Below are 17,492 nucleotides of genomic sequence, written 5' to 3'. Positions count from 1 at the left end.
GAAAGAGAGAGAGAGAGAGAGAGAGAGAGAATCCCAAGCAGGCTCCATGCCAATGCAGGGCTCGATCCCATGACCATGAGATCATGACCCAAGCCGAAATCAAGAGTTGGTCACTTAACCGATTGAGTCATCCAGATGCCCCCACTTGCCATTTGCAACAACATGGATGGAATTGGAGAATATTATGCTAAGTGAAATCAGTCAGAGAAAGACAGATACCATGTTTTCACTCATATGTGGAACTTGAGAAACTTAACAGAAGACCATGGGGGAAGGGAAGGGGAAAAATAGTTTCAAACAGAGAGGGATGCAAACTGTATGACACTCTTAAATACAGAGAACAAACTGAGGGTAGATGGGGGTCAGGGGGTGGGGAGAGGGGAAAATGGGTGATGGGCATTGAGGAAAGCACTTGTTGGGATGAGCACTGGGTGCTGTATGTTAGCAATGAATCACGGGAATCTACCCCCAAAACCAAGAGCACACTGTATACACTGTATGTTAGCCAACTTGACAATAAATTATATTAAAACAAAATGAAAGTAGGGGCGCCTGGGTTGCTCAGTTGGTTAAGCGACCGATTGTGGCTCAGGTCATGATCTCGCAGTTTGTGAGTTTGAGCCCCGCGTCGGGCTCTGTGCTGACAGCTCAGAGCCTGGAGCCTGCTTCAGATTCTGTGTCTCCCCCTTTCTCTACCCCATCCCTGCTCACGCTCTGTGTCTTTCCATCTCTCAATAATAAATAAATGTTAAAAAAAATTTAAAAAAAATAGATTTTAAAAGCTTAAAGAAAACAATCAGCTTAAAAATGAAATAAACTGGGGGCGCCTGGGTGGCGCAGTCGGTTAAGCGTCCGACTTCAGCCAGGTCACGATCTCGCGGTCGGTGAGTTCGAGCCCCGCGTCGGGCTCTGGGCTGATGGCTCGGAGCCTGGAGCCTGTTTCCGATTCTGTGTCTCCCTCTCTCTCTGCCCCTCCCCCGTTCATGCTCTGTCTCTCTCTGTCCCAAAAATAAATTAAAAAAAAAAAAATGAAATAAACTATAATTTTTCAAAAGTAACTGCAATTTGTTTTTCCTGGGTATAAAGCTACCTACAAGAACACCAAAACATTGTGACAGATTAGGAGTGAAAGATCTAAGTTCCAATTTTAACTCTGTCACTAACTTGTTCATTTCATTTCTCAGTGCCTCACTTTCCTCAGCTGCACACGACGAAGCTAGAGAGGAGACTTTTTTTCTGTGTTTGCCATCTCTATTATAAAACTGGACAGTTACTAAAGAGAAGATTTTGTAAGATGTCAGCCACTTTCGAGCAATGAAGTCAAAATAAGCCATCAAATAGGGGTAACTTGGAGCTCTCTTCCTAGTACCACAAAAGCACTTCTCAATGTACTGACCAGCCCGATTCTGACGGTCACGGGCAACCTTATGCTCATAATTTTCCAGTCAGCAGTGAGGTGATCTGCAATGTAGCTTAAACGTTACCTCCATGTATTTGCATCAGGATCAAAAACTTCAATGGTCTTCAAGTACGTTGTGCCATCGAAGCCTCCTACAGCCATGAGCTGCCCATTCACCACTGCCAGGCCAACCTGTAGGACCAAAACATAGTGGCTGCTGAAGAAGCCAGAGAATCACTGGCAAAATTTACACATAAATTTCTACATAAGTTTCTACATAAGTTTCCACATAAGTTTCTACATAAATCTTTTACTAAAAGATATTTTTTAAGGCCTTATATTATGGCTTACTTGAATACAGAGAAAAAAGTAATGGCAAAAATCTACTACATTGTTGGAACAATAAAATTATATATTCAATTAAAGTATTCACACAGAGTCAAAAACAGATTTTTAAAAATTTTAGAAAAGCATCACTGGGAGTAGGAACCTCCAAAGGGCTCTCACTTTTCTGGTATCTGCCTGTTCTAATCCACTACCTAAATTGCCACTAAAATTCTGTTTAAAATACCCATGCTGTCACTCTCCTCTAAAAATGAAGCCTCTCTACCGCCTAAGTTTAAAGTCCTTATTATGTTGTTCGGGCCCTCCAGAAACCCATAAGAGCCCATTCTAGCCTCACCTCCTTATGTGCCCTATGTTGTAATAATACTGATTTAACTGCTGGTCCCAGAAAATACCACACGTTTTCACACCTCCATACTTTTTTTTTTTTTTAAGATTTTTTTCTTCTTTTTTTAATTTAAATTTTAGTTGGTTTACATATTGGTTTCAGAAGTAGAATTCAGTGATTCATCACTTCCATACAACACCCAGTGCTCATCACAACAGGTGCCCTCCTTAATACCCATCACCCATCTAGCCCATTTCTCACCCACCTCCCTCCATCAACCCTCAGTTTTTTTTTTTTAATTTCATTGTCTTTAAAGTATTTTCTTTTTTTAAACAAATATAATTTATTGTCAAATTGGCTAACATACAGTGTGTAAAGTGTGCTTTTGGGTTTTGGGGTAGATTCCCGTGGTTCAACACTTACCTATACGACACCCAGTGCTCATCCCAACAAGTGCCCTCCTCAATGCCCATCACCCACTTTCCCTTCTCCCCTACCCCCTCATCCACCCTCAGTTTGTTCTCTGTATTTAAGAGTCTCTTATGGTTTGCCTCCCTCCCTCTCTGTTTGTAACTATTTTTTTCCCCTTCCCTTCCCTCATGGTCTTCTGTTAAGTTTCTCAAGATCCACATATGCAAACCTCCATACTTTTGCACCTTGTTCCTTGGCTGGTGTTTTGTCTCCCTCTTTTAGAGAATCTTTTTCTTCTTTTATGGCCTAGTGTACATGCGACTTTCTCTGGTAAGTCTCTTCACTGCCCCAAACACATTAAGCATATTCTCCCATGTTTTCCTATAATGCACGTGCTGTTACTATAATTTTTTTTGTAGTTAGCTGTAAACATCTCAAGTTCCTTCACTAAATTGGGAGCTCCTTGATGAGTCGTCACACTCATTTTTGCTTTCCTAGCACACGGTAAGCACTTAATAAGTATTTGCTAAAAACTGGTACAGCCACTCTGGAAAACAGTATGGAGGTTCCTCAAAAAATTAAAAATAGAACTATCCTACAACCCAGCAATTGCACTCTTAGGTATTTATCCAAGGGATACAGGTGTGCTGTTTCGAAGGGACACATGCACCCCCATGTTTATAGCAGCACTATCAACAATGACCAAAGTGTGGAAAGAGCCCAAATGTCCATCGATGGATGAATGGATAAAGAAAATGTGGTATGTATATACAATGGAATATTACGTGGCAATCAAAAAGAATGAAATCTTGCCATTTGCAACTACGTGGATGGAACTACAGGGTATTATGCTAAGTGAAATTAGTCAGTCAGAGAAAGACAAAAATCGTAAGACTTCACTCATATGAGGACTTTAAGACACAGAACAGATGAACATAAGGGAAGGGAAGCAAAAATAATATAAAAACAGGGAGGGGGACAAAACATAAGAGAGTCTTTAAATTTTTTTTTTTTCAACGTTTTTTATTTATTTTTGGGACAGAGAGAGACAAAGCATGAACGGGGGAGGGGCAGAGAGAGAGGGAGACACAGAATCCGAAACAGGCTCCAGGCTCCGAGCTGTCAGCACAGAGCCCGACGCGGGGCTCGAACTCACGGACCGCGAGATCGTGACCTGGCTGAAGTCGGCCGCTTAACCGACTGCGCCACCCAGGCGCCCCAAGAGAGTCTTAAATATAGAGAACAAACAGAGGGTTGCTGGAGGGGTGGTGAGAGGGGGGATGGGCTAAAAGGGTAAGGGGCATTAAGGAATCTACTCCTGAAATCATTGTTGCATTATATGCTAACTAACTTGGATGTAAATTTAAACAAATAAACAAATAAATAAATATTTGCTAAATCATCAGAATGTAGCAGTGAGAACAATAGGAGTGTGACTAAGAAGCTGTTAGCCACCAGTAATAAAGAGCCACAGGCATGGGAATGCTTTGACCTGCCGATGCCTACCAGTGGTATTCCCTGATTTGTGCGAACCAGAATTTACTCCCTTCTATCCTCACAGCACGGACTCTTTAACTACTGCTGGCTTTTCCCACCTGTTGTCCAACATCGATGGACTCTTGCCACAATCAGTGGTTTATGGATTACAGTTCCCTCTGAAGCAAACGCCCTAGGATGGATGAATTCTGTACTTCACCCTGAAAGTCTCGTGTAGTCACAGGTCACCCATGGTCTAGAACTTGACATAGGTCAGCCTGACCAGGTCTAGACTACAGATGGGATAGACTCAAACCTATTTGTGGGGACTGGTGGTGGGGCCAGGTATGTTTCTGCCTCAACATTTGAACTGGTGTGCCAACTACTTAGAATATTACCTAGAAACTAGTTAGAAATTAGTTAGGAATATTTAGCTCTAATTGAGAGGGATGAATATGGGTGAAGTTAGATAAGGTAGTGGATAAGATAGGGCAATGTCTTTTAGGAAAACAACTGATGAAAGATAAATCACAAAGAATAATTCTATCATTAAAGATAGAATTGACTGAGATATTTAACCACTGGAGAAAACAGCAATTAAGAGAAATTACTTTTTTTTTTTCCAGTACAAAAGCAGCAGGGGTTGTTTTGCCTAAATAGTGCCCCTCCTTACTGTCCCGGTATTTTACAGATCAGAGCTCTCCCACACAACCGTCTCTTGGTGCTTTTTTCCCAAGTTTTCAGTAGCGAGGCACTTACTCCACTACGGCGGGATGTCATAGCCACCACTGGAGACCACTGGTTAGTTCTGGGGTTGTATCTCTCAGCGCTGCTAAGCTCTGTAGTATCATCTCTACCTCCTACGGCATAGATCATGTCCTGATACACTGCACAGCCTAGGTGTTTCCGCCGGGTCCCCATAGGGGCTATGGTGTGCCATCTGTTTTCCTGAGGATTGTAGCGCTCCACTGTAGGGGGAAAAGTAGTAAGTGACCATTCAACCATTTCTTCTCACCTCTAGTTTTCCTCATAGTCATTAAAATTTTGTGATAACACATATTTTTGATACACAATCTGATTTTTGCTTCTGAGACGGACTTGTATATCTTTCTACAATACCAATATAATCTCATCAGGGACGGGTTTGGTTTGGGTATGGTATGGTGGAAAGGTGCCTCAGTTCTAGTTCTGACAATATGATTCATGGCCTCACCTTATCTTTTTTTTTTTTTTTAAGTAGTTTTCACGCCTACCACGGAGCCCAACTTGGGGCCTGAACTCATGACCCGAGCTGAGATCAAGAGGCGGACACCTAACTGACTGAGCCACCCAGGCGCCCCCACCTTATCTTTAAATGAGGAGACTGGACTGTAAGACCTGTAGGCACCATTCCATACTACTAATTTATTGTCATGATCAGACAGCTTCTGTGCTCTCGTACCCCTTTGCCTGTATTCCTACTGCACTATAAGCAGAAGACAAGATAAGTGACAATGAATCTGATGCGGGTGCCACACTAACAATATCCTTGGGCAAAAATATCCATTATCTCTAAAGAGAGAGGACTAACACATAAACCAGCTTACAGCTGTAAGTTTTTATTTATTCTTAGATTATAATACAGGTTTGTTTGTTTTTGGTTTTTAAGGAGAGATGGTTGGGGGTGGGGCAGGGAAATAATCCTATTGGGAAAACAGTTCTTTTATTCATTATAAATTCCAAAGCTTGCAAAGAGAAAGGAGAAAGAAATATTTGGGGAATACAGTGGAACACTATGGCTGCAGAAGGAGCCGAGGAAGAGCTGAGAGTTGTACTCTTTTAGGGGGCAAATAATTTTCAATTATTTAAATAAATATATTATTATATAAATTATTTAAATTTTGTAATTTATATTTGTAATTTAAAATTATAGGATCACCTGGATTTTTATACTTTTTTGTAGGGTGACTCTCCTGAGGAATATGCTGCTTTGGGGGAACCACATTGACCTTGGAAGGGACTCACCTGTGTTGAGTGGAGATGTCCCATCAGAGCCACCTACGGCATATAAGAACCCTCCTAACACAGCCACGGCCACGCCTAGTCTTCTGGTGCTCATAGAAGCCACTCGAGTCCATTTGTTTTCCTTTGGATCATACCTGCAGTGAGGGAGAAACCAAAGACTGCACGCCTGTTTTGATTAAGTGAGGCCTTTTTCATAAGATGTGAAACCATGCTGAAGATATGTTGGATACATGCTATGGTCACATGCACAGTGAGAATCTAACATATTTTACTTGGTTATTAGGAAGAGAAATCTTAGAGTTTGTGCCTGTGTCTGTTATTCAGCTGTTTCCTATACTCTGCCTTGTGATGCTAGGGCTAGAACTCTGAAAAGAGCGTTTCTCCTCAGCCAAGCTGGCTCTCTGTTAGATTGTGCTGAGAGGAAGGACCAGACGCTGGAAGTCCAGGGCAGGAGAAGGGACAGGCTCCTTTCTGTGTGTTTGCCAACCCTGTCAGCTTTGTCTCAGCAAAGGCCCTTTCGCTCTGACGGAACCAGCGAATTGCAGCTTCTAGCCTTTTCCTGGCACTTCTAAAACTAGCCTTGTTGTGCCTCTTAGAGGTCTTAGTCATGGCTCTGTGAGGCACCTCCTCTGAGCTCCTGAGGTAAGAGTACCACAGCTGTGTAAGTCACCCCCAAACTCAGGGATTCAAAAATAATTTTATTAACTCTCCTGTTTCCATGAGTCAGGAATTTAGGAAGGGCCTCACAGGGAAGTTCTGGCTCAGGTGTCTGGCTGCTCTCAGGCTGGGGCTGAGGCTGGAAGGGCAGAATGCTAAGGCAGCTAGGGGCTGGCCAGGCATCTCTCCAAGTAGCCTCAGGGTCTCTCCACGCCGGCTCATTTGGGCTTCCTCTCAGCATGGCAACCTCAAGCAGCTCAAGGCCTCAAAGGTGCCCCAAGAGATCCAAGTGAAAGATGTATCACCTTTTATGACCTAGCCCCAGGAGTCAAATACTGCCACTGTTGGGGTTCTTGCAAGGCGACCCAGAATCAAGGGAGGAAACATAAATCCCACCTCTCAGTAAGAAGAGTGTTAAAGTCAAATTATACGAAGAGCATGTGAAATGGCAGGTATTGTAATCATCTTTGGAAAATACAATCTTCCAAAAATAGCCAGCAAGAGAACCCTTCATGGAGAAGGGTCACAGCTTTCAGAGCACCAGCTCCCTGGGTGCTGATGGTTCTGGCTCTGTGGGATCTGTCCTCTAGGCTTCTAGGCTCCCGTAACTCTGATCTCTCTCCTTTGCGTTCCCAGATCTGGGTTCCTACAGTTACTTTGGTGTCTTCACTTCTTTCAGCCCTTCGATATCTGCTGGCCAATTTTTGAACATTCCTTGTAGTCAAATAACTGATACAGCTTCGGTTTTCCTCAGTGGGTCCTGATTGATAAATTACTAGTGTTCAGAAGTAAATATGATAAAAATCGGAATAGTGCTGACATTTTATTACATGGGTAGGAAATTCTGTTAGTATATTTAAGTAGTGTATAGCAAACTATATCAATATTGCAGGAAATATAAAATAAAATAAAGGATACTAAAAATAGACCTCGCTCTTAAGAAGCAAGAGAGGGAGATGGAGCATGTTCTCAAAGGAGAAACCTCCAAACAGATTCTGAGAATGTGGTAACTAATACAGATGAAAGAAGCAGAAATATAAATGCTGGAGAATGCAGGCCCTGGAGAAAGGTTATGGTTAGTGAGTGAAGGTGTCCTGGAGTTCATGCACTTTGAATACAGTTTATGGTTCATCACTTTTGGAAAATTCTCAGCCAAAAATTCTGTCTCCAAATATTGCTTCTGCTATTATCTCTCTTTTTCTGGGACTGCAGTTACATGTATGTTAGACTGTGTCCCATGAGTGTCTGGGACACATGAGAGTCTGTTCTTTCCATGCTGTTTTCTCTGTTCTTCCTCTGTTTCGGTATTTTCTATTAATCTGTCTTTGAGTTCATTAACTCGGTCTTCTGCTGTGTCTATTTCTACTGTGTCTAGTTAATCTTATTTCATTGAGTTCTTAATTTTAGAGATTGTATTTTTCAGTTGTAGAACACATATTATTTTTAGATTCCAGTTCTATATTTAAATTCTCCAACCTTTTACCCAGTTTTAATCTTATCCTCTATTTTATTTAATGTATTTATTATACTTAAAGTTTTTTTCTGTTAACTCTAAATGTGGATCACTTAAATGTCTGCTTCTATTTTTTTTTTCTCTCAGCTATTGGCCATATTTTTCTGTTTCTTCAGATGTTTCATAATTTCTTATCGTATGCTGCACATTATAAAGGAATGAAATCCTAGAAGGTGAAATTGGTATTACCCCCCTCATTCCCACACAGCCTGCAGTGGATTCACTCCTCCCTGTATTAGGCAGGTAGGGTGAAATATTGATTGCCTCAGTCCAATCAGGAATTGAGCTTTTGTTAGACTCTGCCCACCTCTATTTTCAAATGTCTCAAGGATGCAAGCTGTCATGTATTTGTTGTAAGCCCCTCCCCACAGCAGGGCTTTATCTTCTAAGCACTGGAAGGTTGCCTGAGATTTCACTCACCCTGGTTCCCTCGAGACTGAGCTATCCTAGCATTCAGAAAACATCTCATGGGGAAAAACAGCAGTATGTTTAGAATTGTCCTAGATTCCAATCTGTCATGTCGACCTACATGACTGTTAAAAGTTCTACTGATATACCTCTCTTCCAGGAGAATCCTTTGGCCTAAGACAAGTGCAATATTCAACCCTTCACACTTGGCAAATGCCCCCAGGGAAGAAAATAGCTGATGATCTCAGCTCACATAGATGGGCTTCCTCTTCAGTAGAATTTTAGTTCATCTAGTCCTTGTTACTTTCACATGTCTCTGATGTTTAAAAAAAACCCAAACATATATATACATACATATATATGTATGTATATATATGTATGTATATACGTATATATGTATGTGTGTATATATATGTATATATACATATATATGTATGTATATACATGTGTGTATACACACACACACACACACACACATAAATATATATATATATATTTAAGTTTATTTATTTATTTTGAGAGAGAGCAAGTGAGTGAGAGAGTGTGAGCAGGAGAGGGGCAAAGAGAGAGGGAGAGAATCCCAGGCAGGCTCTGTGCTGACAACACGAAGCCTGATGTGGGGCTTGAACTCACGAACTGTGAGGTCACAACCTGAGCTGAAATCAAGAGTTGGACTCCTCACCAACTGAGCCACACAGGAGCCCCTAAAAAAGTATATTTGTGCTCTCATTTTCCCCTAGTTGTTGCAGTGGGAGTGATGGCTGTCACTACTTACTGCATTCTACTTGGAAGCTGAAGTCTTTGCATAATTCTTAAAACTTTTTATTGTAAAATAAAACATCGATTTAGAAAGCCACACGAAACAAATGTATAGTTTAATGAGATATTACAAGGAAAGCCCACTACCCAGGTCAAGAAAAATAAGTTTGCCTGCCACACTGGAAGCCCTTTGGATGTATCCCTTTCCAAACTCAATGCCTTCCTCCACACAAGAGAACCATTATCCTGACTTTTACAGTAATCACTTCCTTGTATTTCTTTACAGTTTTTACCACCCAAGTGTGCATCCCTAGACACTTACTCTTGTTCACTGTAGTTTTTTTCAAGTCTCTTTTTACCTACAGGTTTTTCCTCCATAGCCCTTCTTCCCCCCCCCCCTCCCCCCCCCCCCCACACACACAATTCATCCTTTAGAACCTGGGGTATTCAACCTGCAATTTCTCCCACAACATGGATTTGATTGACTGGACACTCATAGTGCAGTTCAATGCACTGGTCTGTCCTCTGTATGTTCTGCAAATTGGCAGACCTTCTGGATTCAGAAGTTTGATCAGACCACATTTGGTCCCTTTGGCAACACTACAGAAGGTGGTATGTTAGCAGCTGTTAATTATTAACACCTAGGTCTATTTATTTACTAAGTGTTGCAAAATGGTGATATTCAATCATTTATGTTCCCTCATTTGGATATTTTTATAAAGAAACAATCCTCTTATCTACTATTTTGTACCCAATTCATATGTGATACAGTTCATATAAGAAGCGTTGGATATATGCATGCTTCTTTCACTTTGTTTACTAGTACTCAAGATGATAAATTAATTCCCTGTGATTTCTAAAGGCAACTAAGTAGAGTTTAAAAAAATATCAGTAGGAACTCATAGATTTAAATATATTTATTGGATTTTAATCAATCATAATTACTGTCTCTTTTAAAGTTTAAAATGTCCCATCTTTGGTCAAGTGGGAACACCTTCAAGTTTGTTCTTGACTCTCTTTGACATCTCCTAGTCTTTGATAGATGGCTTATATTCTGGTATGCCACGCTGGTCCAGGCTTATTTGTACATTTCCTGTCCTAAAGCTGGAAACAGACATTTCTCCAAGAAGCCCTGGTTTCTTTTAGGGAAATGGAACTTCAAGACCCAGTCCAGGAATAGAGACGTTCACTGCCACTAGTTGGTCATTATTTCTAGGCCTCTTCAATTGACAGAGCTAGAATATAATTATTTGTAAATGAGGAATTTAATTCAAATTGAAATTTAGGCTACAAGGTCTTTTATTTAACTTCTATTTTACATTCATATTCTTCCACATCAAGAACTCTAATTTTCAAGAAACCTGGAGAGGATAGAATCAGAATAACCCATACCCATTTTCTTTATTCCACATATACACTGCAGTCTCAGAATAGCAATACTATCACTTCAACGTCCCTGAGAAGAATTACAATTCTTTTTGCTTATCTCTTCCCATTCTCCTCCCACTTTTGAAAATACTTGTACCACCTTTGTACTAACTGAGCATACAGCCAGTGCAAGCTACTCTCTCTTTGCGCCCTTTATTCAGAGTTCCTGGATTCTCTGTATGTTTCATGCTCACCCTCTATCAAGGTCTCTAGCAATTTTGTCTGAAGTTCTGTGGTAGATTCCTCAGTAAGGACTCATGGGAACAGTGTTCCCTAACTTCTTACATATTAACAGTTTGTGGCCTTCATACTTCAGTTTCTCTGGGTATAAAATCCTTAGCTTACATTTTCTTTGATTAGCCTAAATATGTTATTCCATTTTCTTCTAGCATAAAATATTGCTTTCAAAAAGTCTGAGGGTAAATCTAAATTTCTTTCCCTTATAAGTAATATGTACTTTTTTGTTGATGATTAAAGAATTTATCTCCTTCTTCTTCAAGGTCCAATAATTTTATTAGAATAGGTACTGATGTTGATTGTTCTGGGTCAGTATTCAGAAGGTACATTGCAACCTTTCAATTTCAATTGTTTTCAATAAACAATTTCCACTTTTTTTTCTTAGAACAGATTTGAATTATAGTTCTTAGCATCTGTTCCATTCTCTTGCTTTGGTTTGCTTCCTCATGGTCTCCTATTATTTGTATACTGGACTTTTACCTGTCTTCAATACTTATTGCTCTCTCTCAAAACCTTTTATTTCCTTTATTTTTTTATTTTATTTTATTTTATTTTATTTTTTATTTTTTTTTTTTTCCAACGTTTTTTTTTTAATTTATTTTTGGGACAGAGAGAGACAGAGCATGAACGGGGAAGGGGCAGAGAGAGAGGGAGACACAGAATCGGAAACAGGCTCCAGGCTCTGAGCCATCAGCCCAGAGCCTGACGCGGGGCTCGAACTCACGGACCGCGAGATCGTGACCTGGCTGAAGTCGGACGCTTAACCGACTGCGCCACCCAGGCGCCCCTTATTTTTTTATTTTAAAACATTTCCTCTTTCACCTTCTATTTATCTTCTGGGGTTACTTGTTTTATTTCTAGTTTAGTCTTCATTCTGAAGTGATTTTTCCTTTTATTTCTAATATTTTTCTGAGTTTTGCCACTTCATTTTTGGGTTTTTCTAACTCTGACTTATGTAGTGTTTTCATATCTTGCATCATTTTCCTAATGTCATTAAGCACACTGTGAAATAGTTGCTTACAATTTTGATCTGTTCTGTGGGCATGTCTTTCTGCTGTGCTTTTATTGTCTATAGAGATGTTATTCTGCTGCTTATTCTCTCTCCATATATTAACTCTGTATTGGATCTAACCTCAATGCTTTGCTATTGTTCATTTTTACATGAAATGAGTTGTCTTGAGGAGTGTTCATGATAATTTTTCTAACTTCATGGAGCTTTTTCTAGTTTTTTCCTATAGTGTTAAAAAAGTAGAGTGGTTTGCTTCCTGAGATTTATTGGTTTTATTCACTGGTCCTCCTTTTCATCTTGGTCTTCTCTTCCCATTGGATAATAACTCTGTCCTGCTCAATTTTGATCCTGCAGCCAGAAGTGTGGGAACTGTTCTGGAAGGTCATCCTGCTGGTCAGTTCTGAGGGTTCCTAGGGACTAGATGGCTCTAGGGCAGCTGGTTCTCAACTGCCGTGGCTTTGCACCACTCCTCTCCCCATCCAGGGACATTTGGCAGTGTCTAGAGACTTCTGGTTGTCACAACCAGGTGTGTGCCACTGGCAGTTAGTGGGAAGAGGCCAAGGATGCTATTAAACATGTGAGAGTGCACAGGACAGCCCCCCACAACAAAGAATTATCTGGTGCAAAATGGCAATAGTGCTGAGGTTGAACAACTCTTTTCTAAGTCATTCAGATCTTATTATAGGTCGCTTGCACTTACTCTATATTAGGAGTGAGCAAAAACCCTTCTTAGTCTCAGCTGTTGGTCCTAAATTTTCCTCTCACACTTCCTAATAAATATATATTGTCTATTTTGGGGTTCTTCTGTTCTTATATATGTCATACTTCGATTGCTTTTCTGTATTTTCTCCTGCACAGACACTGATATCATGTAGGTCTTGTGGCTTTTGGTACTTTGCCTTTGCCCACTGGTGTTTTGGTGTTAATGGGGATACTCTCTCCCCTAGTTCTATTTTCAATGTTGCCCATAGGGCTTTTTAAAAGCTGTGGCAAAATATACATTAAATTTGCCACTGTAATCATTTTTAAGTGTACAGTTCAGTAGTGTTAAGTACATTCACCCTATCATCCAACCAAGTTCCATAATTTGTTCCTAGGTTTGTAGTTTTGCTATCTATTGCTCTGTCCTTATGTGGGAATTTAGAGAGATTACTTGTTGCTATCTTCCCAGAATCCTCTTGCAAAGAGTTTCGAAGGTGGAGAAATAAGTTTCTTAACAGAAAAATAATTTTAAAAATGGCTTTCAAGAGTTACCTGCAACTTTATCTCTATTTAAGGCAGAGTTAAACTCTTCAACTTAAACATGGTAACCCAACCCGTAAATGCTATTTGAAATATTCTGAAGAGTCATGAAGCATTTCCTTTTAAGAAGTGAGAATGAAATAGGGTATGTTCTTGACAATAATCATAACACAAAGGCCTCCAAAATCCAGTCTCTAGGGTAGAGTGACAAAAAGCTGATGGAGCAAGAAATTAAGAACAGAATGTATTTCACTAAAATTAACTGATTTGTAAAAGTATAAATCAAACTTTGGCAGCCAACCCAGATTTCCCTAAGTGGACTTCAAGAATTAATGAGAATCCATATACTTTGGGGTATTTGTAAGATGTGCTAGACAGAGTATTATTATTTTAATCATTGTTTTGGAGGAAGTCTGGGCAAAGTCACTAAATACACTTCAAGCACTGGGGAAAGAGAACAGATTGCAGAAGTGGTACACTTGGTATCATATATAGAAGGTAATTTAAAATATGATTCCAACTCTTCAATGTTAGGTTTAAGCAGTATAACAGTTTGGAAATCGGGTTATATCTTTCATCTTCCTACACTTAAGATCAACTGAAAACTTTTCCCCTAAAGCCCATGGGATATCCACTGAATAGTGGCTCCCCTGGTGTCCTAAGCTGTTTCTTAGGTCTTAAAGAGCCCTTTATATTCTTTTAAAAAAATGAAAATGATTTGAAGAGATCACCTCTCAACAATGTTGAGGCAGGACACGCCATCCTGGCCCCCCACAGCATAGAGAAAGCCTCCGAGCACTGCCACGCCAACACTCGTCCTGCACGTGCTTGTGGGAGCCACATCGCTGCTCCATTGGTTTGTTTTGGGGTCGTACCTGCAGAGAACACATTAAGAGCAGAGTTTGTACTATACAAAGAAAGTCTGGCCATATCTACACAGTCTATGTTCTTTCCTGTAAATATGGACTGATTAATAACTAAAGCGTATGTAATGCTAATTTATGTTTTAGTTTTTAAACTTAATTTTTATTTAAACAAGTTAGATATGAATATGTTTTCTTTTAAAACTTTTTTCAGAAAGTTTTTGACAAAGCTAAATTTCCCTTTGAGTTCCACCAATTTCTGGTCTCTTCCCATTGTGACTTGGTGTATGTCCTTCAAGACAATACTTTATAATACCACAACGTAGGAACTGTTTTCTCACTCGACATATTTCTGAGATCTACCCATGCTAATAGATATAGCTCTAGATTCTTCCAACATTTCATTATTGTGTGTGCCTTATATTATTTAATACTATCCCTACTGATGTATCCTTACATTGCTTATTACATTTTGCCATTAAAAACAGTAATTACTAATTTGACCAGTAAAAATGATTTTGGCATACAGGACCTGAATGTGAGACAGGAAACCATCAAAACCCTAGAGGAGAAATCAGGAAAAACCCTCTCTGACCTCAGCCGCAGCAATTTCTTACTCGACACATCTCCAAAGGCAAGGGAATTAAAAGCAAAAATGAACTATTGGGACCTCATCAAGATAAAAAGCTTCTGCACTGCAAAGGAAACAATTAACAAAACTAAAAGGCAACCGACGGAATGGGAAAAGATATTTGCAAATGACATATAGGATAAAGGGCTAGTATCCAAAATCTATAAAAAACTCACCAAACTCCACACCCGAAAAACAAATAATCCAGTGAAGAAAAAGGCAGAAGACATGAATAGACACTTTTCCAAAGAACATCCAGATGGCCAACAGACACATGAAATGATGCTCGATGTCACTCCCCATCAGGGAAATACAAATCAAAACCACACTGAGATACCACCTCACGCTGGTTAGAGTGGCTAAAATGAACAGATCAGGAGACTATATATGCTGCAGAGGATGTGGAGAAACGGGGACACTTTTGCACTGTTAGTGGGAATGCAAACTGGTGCAGCCGCTCTGGAAAACAGTGTGGAGGTTCCTCAAAAATTAAAAATAGATCTACCCTATGACCCAGCAATACTACTGCTAGGAATTTACCCCAGGGATACAGGAGTGCTGATGCATAGGGGCACATGTTCTTTTTTTTTCACGTTGCTACAAAAGGCCATATTTCATTCTTTCTCATTGCCAAGTAGTATTCCATTGTATATATAAACCACATCTTCTTTATCCCAATGTTTATAGCAGCACTTTCAACAATAGCCAAATTATGGGAAGAGCCTAAATGTCCACCAACCGATGAATGGATAAGCGTCCGACTTCAGCTCAGGTCACGATCTTGCGGTCCGTGAGTTCGAGCCCCGCGTCAGGCTCTGGGCTGATGGTTCAGAGCCTGGAGCCTGCTTCCGATTCTGTGTCTCCCTCTCTCTCTGCCCCTCCCCCATTCATGCTCTGTCTCTCTCTGTCCCAAAAATAAATAAACGTTAAAAAAAAAAATTATAAAGGACTCATACGTTATGCCAAGTGGTCAAGGCTGCCAACTAGTAGATGCAATACTAAAGCAGCAAAACACATTTGTTTCCTGGTTAACATCTCAAGTGAAAACTACATGAATAGCAGAGAAAAAAATTTGAAATTGACCTTACTTACCTTTCAACACTATTGAGATATGAGGATCCATCATGGCCTCCTACTGCATATAGCAGGTCATCAAGAACACTGACCCCAACTCCACATCGCCTTTTGCTCATCGAAGCTACCATTCGCCATTCATTGGTCTGTGGATCATACCGTTCAACACTAGAAATAGCATCTCCACTGCACCAGCCACCAACTGGGGGAAGTAATACAAGTGGTCAAGAGAATACTTGTTCTAATGCACAGAATGTATTACTCACTTCAAAACTTCAAATCATGACCTATTGCTTGGACTTACCAAATATCTCTAGAAGCAGATCAAAACATAAGTTATGACTTTTACTTATTCCACTGGGGTTGCGATAATCTTTAATTTTCTAAATAAATCCATTTTACAGAGAAGAACAAGGACACCAGTTTAAGTCAGATTGGGAAGTAAGTGGCATTTAATGGATAAAACACTGAATTTAGTTAGAAGACTGGAGTTTGAGTGTTACCTCTGCTAAGTGATGTGATCTTGAGAATATCTTATAAACTACCTTACTTGTTAAATAAGGAACAAAAATTTAAAAGCGAAATAATAAATACATTAAACTGCTTTCTAAAGAATAAAATACTACAAAAATGTAATTTGTTATCGAAAGCTTAAAGAACTAAAACCTGACAAAAAATAACCAGCGTTGGTGAGGATGTGAAGAAAAGGAAATCCTCATACACTGTGAGTAGTAGCGTAAATTGGTGCAGTCATTCTGGAAAACAATATGGAGGCCTTAAAAAATTAAAAATAGAACTATCATATGACCCAGCAATCCCACTTCTGAATATTTATCCAAAGAAAATGAAAACACTAATTCAAAGAGAAATATGAACCCCTATATTCAATGCAGCATTATTTATAAGAGCCAAGATATGAAAGCAACCTAAGTATCTACTGATAAATGAATGAGATATACTATATATACACAATTGAATATTACTCAGCCATAAAAAAGAAGGAAATCTTGCCATTTGCGACAACATAGTTGTATCTAAGGATCCAATCGAGTGAAATAAGTCAGACAAATGCTGTACAATTTCACTTACGTGGAAACAAACAAAACAAAACAGAAACAAACTCATAGATACAGGAAACAAACTGTTGGTTACCAGAGTGGAGAAGGGTTGGGGGGCAGGCAAAATAGGTGAAGGGGATTAAAAAGGTATAAACCTCCAGTATAAAATAAATTAGTCATGGGGATGTAATGTAGAGCACAGGGAATACAGTCAATAATATAATAACTTTGTGGGGTGCCTGGGTGGCTCAGTCTCAAAAAAAAAGAACTATAATTCAGAAGCCTAGTTTTCTTTTTATTCTACTGGGGAAAGGGATTTTGACTGTCTCTTAATAGGTCCTCTTATAACTGAAAATAACACAAAAATTCTTATGACTTATGCTATAAAATACTTTACTTTCTGTTTAATCTACACTCTATAGAGAATTCTACATTATCCAAACTGACATTTAAGGTCAGGAAACGTTTTGAAGAAACTACATTTTTCATAACCAGAATAACAAGTTCAAACTGAGTTCCACAGAGCTTCTCAGAGTGCTCCCTGAATAAAAAAGTGGTTATAGCGGATAATTTTAATTTATTATTCTTTCAAATCATCTCTATTCCAATCCAAAATAAGGGCTACATTATGGAGCTTAAAAAGTGAAGTC

General features: G+C 39.5%; 1 protein-coding gene across 1 annotated transcript in view; it reads right to left on the bottom strand.

Annotated features, from left to right (window-relative positions):
• KLHL20 (kelch like family member 20) overlaps positions 1 to 17,492 on the bottom strand; it is a 59,363-nt gene that overhangs the window by 4,415 nt on the left and 37,456 nt on the right. The window contains exons 7-11 of the mRNA XM_058701706.1: positions 15,803 to 15,986; positions 13,948 to 14,091; positions 5,964 to 6,097; positions 4,719 to 4,927; positions 1,485 to 1,591 (exon numbers count right to left, since the gene is read on the bottom strand). Coding sequence (XP_058557689.1) covers positions 1,485 to 1,591; positions 4,719 to 4,927; positions 5,964 to 6,097; positions 13,948 to 14,091; positions 15,803 to 15,986 — 778 coding nt within the window. The remainder of the gene's footprint in view (positions 1 to 1,484; positions 1,592 to 4,718; positions 4,928 to 5,963; positions 6,098 to 13,947; positions 14,092 to 15,802; positions 15,987 to 17,492) is intronic.

The sequence above is a fragment of the Neofelis nebulosa genome, chromosome 15 (genome assembly GCF_028018385.1).
Source record: "Neofelis nebulosa isolate mNeoNeb1 chromosome 15, mNeoNeb1.pri, whole genome shotgun sequence".
NCBI lineage: Eukaryota > Metazoa > Chordata > Mammalia > Carnivora > Felidae > Neofelis > Neofelis nebulosa.
Note: the sequence above shows the minus strand (reverse complement) of the source record. Positions and strands in the feature narration are given on the sequence as shown.